The sequence below is a fragment of the Carex rostrata genome, chromosome 29 (assembly GCF_964058835.1).
Source record: "Carex rostrata chromosome 29, lpCarRost1.2, whole genome shotgun sequence".
Lineage (NCBI taxonomy): Eukaryota > Viridiplantae > Streptophyta > Magnoliopsida > Poales > Cyperaceae > Carex > Carex rostrata.
Genome location: NC_135946.1, coordinates 3610465 through 3618391, shown reverse-complemented (window position 1 = coordinate 3618391; position 7927 = coordinate 3610465). Strand labels below are relative to the sequence as shown.

The window sequence follows — 7927 nt, the reverse complement described above, 5'->3', positions numbered from 1 at the left end:
AATTTGGTTGCTTGCTGAGCACATAACATATAGTAGTAATTACTATAGTAATATGGTATTCCATTTTTTACTCCTAGAAAGCGAACCCTTCGACTCCTTTATATTCATCCCTTTCAATAATTCACCTAAGAAGATTAATGACACTACTAGTCCACTGTAATATCTTGAAATCTGATATTTCTTGTTCAAGGATAATCATGTGCAGGGGTCACAAACAAGCACATTACATCATAATATTATATTAGCGTAGTAGTAGTCTTATTAGGATTAATTTTATTTCCAGTTACATATCTTGGTACCCAATACGATTATACATTAGAAGGAAGCTGACATAATTATACAAACTGAAGCACAAAGAAAAATCATAAATTACAACATAATACAATACAATACAATACAATACAATACAATACAATACAATACAATACAATACAATACAATACAATACAATACTGCAGAAAGCATTCGGAACAACATAATACAATACAATACAAGAAACCAAAATGAATACATAATGAGAAATTACTGAGAAAATAAAATATATAACCGACATAAATAACACTTGAAGAAATGAATGGTAATTAATGACTGATGGAAATGCTCTGCTCCGCTTCCTTATCAATTTTGAAATAATTGCTTGTATCCTCAATCTCTGTCAGGTTGGGATCGTTCACTGAGCAAAGTCTCTGTTTCTTCAGGATTGTACTCTTGGCCCCAAGGATGCTGCTTGAGCTTGCTGACTCGAAGAAGTTCTTCAGCTACATCTTTCATCATAGGTCGGTCTTCCCTCTTCATACTTAGACATTCCTTAGCCAGTTCAGCAACTGCCTTGATTAATTGCATATGATCATCTTCATTCTTAATTTCATCATCTAGAAGCTCTTGCATTTTGTTCTCTTCCATAGAAGAGAGGAAGCGAGACGAAAGATTCCTTTTTTCTTCCGGTGCATTAAAATCAATTACGGGCTTGCTGGTTAGAATCTCCAGCAGAACTACACCAAAGCTGTACACATCGCTCTTGTCTGTCAGTTGGCCAGATTGCATGTATTCTGGATCTAGGTACCCATGTGTTCCTTGCACAAGTGTGACAAATTGTGCTTCATCTGTTGGAACAAGTATTGAGGCTCCAAAATCTGACAGCTTTGCCGTGTAATTTTGGTCCAAGAGAATATTTGCAGACTTCACATCTCCATGGATAATTGGAGGAGATGCTAAAGTGTGCAAGTAAGAAAGTGCTTCTGCTGATTCATGTGCAATCCTTAGACGGGTTTCGAGGGAAATGTGTGATCCTTGTTTTTTGTAATTGATATAATGATATAGGGTACCATTTGGGATGAACTCATATACTAGCATAGGAATCTCGACCTCTAGACAACAGCCTAGGATTTTAACAATGTTCTTGTGGTTAATTTGAGAGACAATTAGCATCTCTTTACCGAATTCTTTCTTCTTTCTCTCATCGACTATCTTACACTTTTTAATGGCAACTGTTTGATCTTTTAGAGTTCCTCTGTAGACAGTGCCATGGCCTCCATAGCCAAGAATATTTGCACTGGCAAAATTGTTTGTTGCTTGTTCTACCTGTTGCTTTGTGAAGATAGTAAAACCAAACCCTTGGTTTAATTTAATCTTCTCCAACAGAATCCATCCCCCATGTTGTTGAAAGTATATCTCTTTTACTTTTGAAAGTTTTCTTCTCTCCAGCAGCACATATATGGCAACTCCAAGAAATAATAAAGCAGCAATACCGGCAGCAGTTCCTACATTAGTTAGTTCAAACTTGCTTTAATCTTCTGTAGGAATATTTATAATTATTGCTCCTAGTTAATACTTGTATATGATAACTTCATTTCTGGTCAATGTCATACCTAGTGGTATATATGTTTTATCTTTTAGCTTTCAATTAAAGGGGACATGTTATGGAACTTCTGTTTTTAAACATTTGGATATGCTCCTAGACCTTGATCAATCTCCCTCTCCCTCGCTCTTTTTATCTTTTTTGAATTTTGCCTTGGCCGTGGGTTGCAGGAGCATGTGCAGATGCGCACAGATCCAACATCAAACCACCTTGATGTACTTGCTAATCAATCATTTTTTGGGAGAACAATTGAGCAACACTTAGTACTATGTGGTTTAGATTCAAATATTGCATTATTTCTATTTTTTAACAAAAAGAATTGTTGGTACGATCTCAGGTACTGTTGTCATTTTCTTACAAGTTTCTAACGTAATATTATGTCTGTCAGATTTTTCATGTAAAACGAATTATTGAGTGGAATGTCACATTGTTGTTTCTCTCTCTCCTACATTGTTTTAGACGTCATTTGTGTTGCATTTATTCAATATTTTTAAGTAGGCATATGTCGACTGTCAATCGAAAGAAGTTAAAACTTTCACATACCTGGATGTTAATTATAATATTAAATAGTGGAAGTTTAATGACTGCTGGTTTTTTCCTTGGCAGGGACTTTATCAAATGTTTGTAACACGATGGAGAATCAATACTAGACTAAAATTCAAATATTTTTTTTGTTGATATGTGGTATAGTTTTGAATGTTTGTGATATAATTTTGTAAACAAAAAAGTTATATATTAGGATGTTGACAAATTTTCCTCACGTTTGTGATATAATTTTGTTTGGAAAATTGAAATCAACAAAATATGAAATCAGCGAAAATATGAAATCAACAAAATTTGACCGATATAACATTAAAGAATTAACGGAAGTACGAAATCAACGGAAATATGAAATTTAACATAACTAGTATGTACGTGCATGGAGTCTACAGAAGGCAGCCGAAGAAATGATAGCGGCTCAAATTAATTTTCATATTTGAATAGTTAGAATGTATTAAATTGTTATTCTAAATTAGTACCACTAGAATTTGTTTTAAAATCATGGATAAAGAAATGACTAATGTTGGAGGTAAGTGTATATATGAAGAGAGTTATCCCTAAGACAATGGTTATCTTGAAGAGAATTATTACCCTGAACACCCACACTGTTAAGTTATCATATCCACCTTAATAAAATATAAAATAGATTCTAGTATTGTATGGTACTTTTCAATCGACAGTGCTATAAATTAACATTATAGTCGTTATTATTATATAATAATAAAAATATAATTTTCTAACAGTTTAAATTTTGATAATTAATGTTCTTTTATTATAAATCAAATATAAACATTATATTTTTCGTATGAAATATTCATCAGAGCAGACATGTCTAGTTATGTATACCAAAAAACATATTTACATCCGCAATATTTTTATAAATAACAAAACAGTAAATATCAAAACAAAATATTGTCGAATAATAGTTAATTAGATCTTTTTGTAATAATAGAAGTTTATTGTCGAATAATAGTTAATTAGATCTTTTTGTCGAATAACAAAACAGTAAATATCAAAACAAAATATTGGCAAGTAAATTTTCGCAATTATCATTGAAAATTACTATATTTTAATTATAACAATAATTCAAAAAAAAATATAAAATACTATTACAGCGGCTCTTTAAAGGAGCTACAAATTGTAATACTAAGTTCTAACAGCTCACTTATATAACAGCTAGGGTAGAGACTAGAGAGCAGTAGTTATCAATCTGAGTTGTATAATCAATCTAGTCATAATAGCACGAATTACATAATTGAGAAAATGTTTTGTCCCCCAAGCCTTCAACCCTGAGCGATCCCCCAACTACTTCAACTTCTAACTATTTTGTTATACCAAAAAAGAAAGACTCCAATCATTCTCATTTAATTTCCTGACAATCTTTCATGAATTTTGCGAATCTAAAAGTATAACATTTTTTACTTAATTTTCTCTTCCAAATGAGATTCATGACAAACTATTTTTGAGTTGTATTAGTGTCACTCTTTTTTTCTTGGAGATACGCTACACATAAAAACTTGATATCCTAGATTTAAAGGATTGCATGCATAATTTTAAAGGCTTCATATTCTATGTATAAAGATTGTACTTTGATAAATTACATGTAAGATTTAAAAACTTGACATGATTACTTTAAAAAGTTGTAGACAAATGTTTAAAGCCTTGAGAAACAAAATTTAAAGTGCCTACGGACTTTTATTAAATTTTTTTTGATTAGTTATATACTTACATGTAAGGTTTAAAGTTTTGACAAAAATACTATAAAGGATAGTAGACGTAGACTTAAAGACTTGACAAACAAAATTAAAAATGCCTACGAATTTTTACTGTAAAAAAAAAAGTTGATAACTTACATGTCAAGTTTAAAAGTTTGACGAAAATATTTTAAAGAGTTATAGATAGAGATATAAAGTCTTGAGAGAAAAAAATTTGAAGTGTCTACAGAATTTTATTGTCAAAAAGTTTTGATAAGTTACATGTAAGGTTTAAAGACTTGACACGAGTACTTTAAAGGTTCGTAAACAGAGGTTTAAAGGCTTGAGAAACAAAATTTAAAGTGCTTACGAGCTTTTACTGTCAAAAAATAAAACAACGACATAAATATAAATAAAAAATACTTCATCATGGATCTCATTTGAGAAATAAAATCGAGTTGAAGATGTTCGTTGTTTTAGATTCACAAAATTTATCACTGGTCATGGAGAAAAATAGATGAGAATAATTGTAGAAAAAAAGGTGGGCGAAAGAAATCAATCCATTTTTTATTTAGATTTGAAAGTTTCCTATTAGTACACTAAAAGATTAGACAAAGTTTTAAAGGATTAGACAGAACGCTGAATAGAGAGTTCCAAAATGTTTCGATGATTGAGTTGGGGGGACAGTTAATTAGTTTGTCACTGTATAATTATACCTACTAAAAAAATTGTCATGTAGTACATTATATTTATCCTACATAATATTACACATTATAAGGATACAAAATAGTTCTTATTTGTACCCTTACTCATACACTTAACTTTACTATTAACGAAAAAATATTATCCATATCCACTTTATTAAATATGATATAGATATATGATAGTACCCCTATATTTATCTTACTCAGTATTTTGTACACAGTACCCCAATAAAAAAGTTCTTAAAAATAAATGGATGTACATTATGGATCGAGTTAACATGCTATGATTTGACAGCAATTTGTTGGGTCAACGGATAACGGCAATTTGCATAAAGAGAAATGACTCGGTGAATTGGGAATTGCAGCGAATTGTCCCATTTGGATTCAACAAAACAATTAATTAATATGTCAATCACAATTAATAGGTCCCGACTCCCGATAAAGTCATTTGTTGAGCTTGTAGAATTGAGGTAGGGGTTAATTAGATTTGGGTGAGTAAACTTTTTAAGAAAATTGTATAGGCACGACTAAATTTGAGTTAGTGGGACGGTTTTAGTTTCAGCGAGTTGCATTTTGTATTTATCTTGAAAAACAATCCTTGATCTCTCTATTTCCCTAGATTTTTACTAATACCCTAAAAAATAAAAAAGATGGACAAGCAATCCTTGCTCTCTCTATTTCCCGAGATTTTTATTAATACTCTAAAAATTGAATTTTTTTTTATCAAATCTTCTCTTGCATTTTTAATAATTTTTAAAATGTCTTGATCACCCAAAAGTGGGGTTGTCAACTTTTTTTTGACCAAACCGGCCACCGGCTAGGTGGTCAGCTACAATAATTTTTTTTTTTTTGAGATCTTAATATTTTTATCAAAAAAATGAGAAATGAGAAATGTTCAATTTTATAGCAAACATTCATTTTGAACAATTCTTTACTTTTTTAAAGTAAAATAATGTGTGTGTGTGTATGTATATATGTGTGTGTGTATATACATAGATAAAAAGGATTGGAATCACATCTAGCATAACCAAAAATATTGTCTTTTATTCAAAACTCAATATTTATTATGCAAAGTGATTTGAAAACTTTAGTATTCATCTTATGCTAAAAAAGAGATGAAAATGAGTTATTATGTTAAAAAAGAAACTAACTTTATCACAGATAGATTGGTTTCATATCCAACTGTCTTTATTCATTATAATTTTGTTAAAATTTCGGTCTGTCTCCAAAAAAATTACTGAAGAAAAGATGAATTGTAAAATAAGAAAAATATTAGTTTTAAATCACTAAGATCCCAAATCATTTGACATATAGTGAAGCGTATACAAAATCTCATTACTTCTTTTTTTATAGACATGATATATGGATAATATTGGTCTTCTATAACATCCGATTTTAAATTAAAATTTTATTTTTAAAGATTTTCAAAATTGTTAAGATCATAAATTATAGAATTGTTCAAACTGAATGTTTGCTATCAAATTGAATATTTTTTATTTATCATTTTTATTTATAGAAATTATTAAGGTCTCTAAAAAAAAAATACTGTAGCTGACTGCCCCGCTGCTGGTCAGTTTGATAGAAAAAAAAAGAAGGTGACTGCCCAAATGCAGGGCGGTTTGGTGAAAAAAGTTGATCATCCCACGTTTGAGCGGTCATAGCAGATTTGATAACTTTTTTCATTTTTGAGGGTATTAATAAAAATCTCGGCTCGATCTATTTCTATATTTGTAACAACATTCAAAAATTCATGGAAGTTATCTTGAAAAGGTAATAACAAACCTGTAACTAGTGCCACGTTGAGATCGCATTCTCCCGGACCAGATTTTTTATGATTACTACGCCAACCGATAGGACAAGAGCAGCGATATGCTCCTTCAAAATTGTGACATTTTCCTGGCTTGGAGCATGCATTTGGGTTGACACATTCGTTGATGTCTGCAAGAGATAATATATGCCACATTATCTTAGATGCCTACATATTACTGTACCATATTTATGAATAATCTATGTTTTTTAATATGATAGGCAATCGTTGAGGGTGCCAACTCAGGGATTATAAAAAAGTAAAAATAAAAATAAAAGATAAAGAAAGCACAAGCACGAGAGAGTGAGATTGTGCGTGCATCTGTATGAGAGAGAGAGAGAGAGAGAGAGAGAGAGTGACCTTGGCAGCCTCCATCAAGGTAAGGATTGCCTTCATAACCATTGGAGCAGTTGCAGAGATAACCACGGCCACTGATAGTCAAACAAATACTGTGATCGCTTCTGCATGCATAGGTGAATTTATTTTTCAGGGCAGTGTCGCATGTCGTGTTTCTTATGGCCCAGTCCAACACCATAGGCCAAGTTTTAGCAATATAATAGCCACTAGAGGTAAAATTACCCAGCACTTTCGTGGTGACGTAAGTGGTGCGGAACTTGAACTCCGTCTCCTCCACCACCGTAGCATAGCTGCAAGGATTGAAATCATACACATCCGAGTTGTTGTATCTATCATCAAAATGGATATAAAAACTGTTTGTTTCTTTGGGAATAGCTGTCTGGCAACAACCAATTCCAGAGCAGGATCCATATTTATTCAGGGTATCTAGGCTATCACACGAAGAAAGGCACCCTACTGAGTAATTAGTAGTATCGTCAAGACGGAGATAGGCAAGCGTATTACACCCAATGACTGTAAATTTGTTCTTCTCAGAGTTGATCCGGAATGATGTGTCACCATTGTTCATTAGGTACGTCCACCAATGCTCATTCTTTTCCGTTCTGTTATAGCACTGGCGAGATGCTGTGGGGGAGCTTACACGTGCCTGGCCCAAGGACAGGCTTATATTCAGAATGCCGAAATCCAGCTCATTTATATCCGAAAGAACAGGAATTATAGTAGTGTTATAATAATGAGATAGTCGGCAAGTGACATTGAATTCTTGAGACAGGGAGCAATTTCGGCCAATGCCGAAAGGGTAAGGGATGGGAATTCCACCGCAGCTCTCTGGGCAACCGGGCAGAGCAATGGTGCTCTTCGCAGATTCAGCAGTTTTGAAGTGGAGGAGGAGAAGAAATTGGGTTAGTATCATTGCCACCGCCATAATAAACGAGAAATCTACTAATTAATATTTTATCTAGTTTAT

At 32.3% G+C, this 7927-nt stretch overlaps 1 protein-coding gene across 1 annotated transcript; it reads right to left on the bottom strand.

The window, feature by feature from the left end:
- Positions 1-392: 392 nt before the first annotated feature.
- LOC144546517 (wall-associated receptor kinase 3-like) lies at positions 393-7927 on the bottom strand. Its single transcript, XM_078295064.1, has 3 exons — positions 6964-7927; positions 6579-6734; positions 393-1760 (listed from the first exon to the last, which is right to left on the bottom strand). The coding sequence occupies exons 1-3, from the start codon at positions 7883-7885 to the stop codon at positions 646-648; spliced, it is 2193 nt and encodes a 730-aa protein (XP_078151190.1). The 5' UTR covers positions 7886-7927; the 3' UTR covers positions 393-645.

What these genes read in the sequence shown, in the direction of transcription:
- LOC144546517 (XM_078295064.1), bottom strand. Translation starts at nt 7,885, where the DNA reads ATGGCGGTGGCAATGATACTAACCCAATTTCTTCTCCTCCTCCACTTC. An exon ending in CCTTGATGGAGGCTGCCAAG is followed by an intron (nt 6,735 to 6,963) that starts GTCACTCTCTCT and finishes TATCTCTTGCAG; the next exon opens with ACATCAACGAATGTGTCAAC. An exon ending in CAACGTGGCACTAGTTACAG is followed by an intron (nt 1,761 to 6,578) that starts GTTTGTTATTAC and finishes TAACTAATGTAG; the next exon opens with GAACTGCTGCCGGTATTGCT.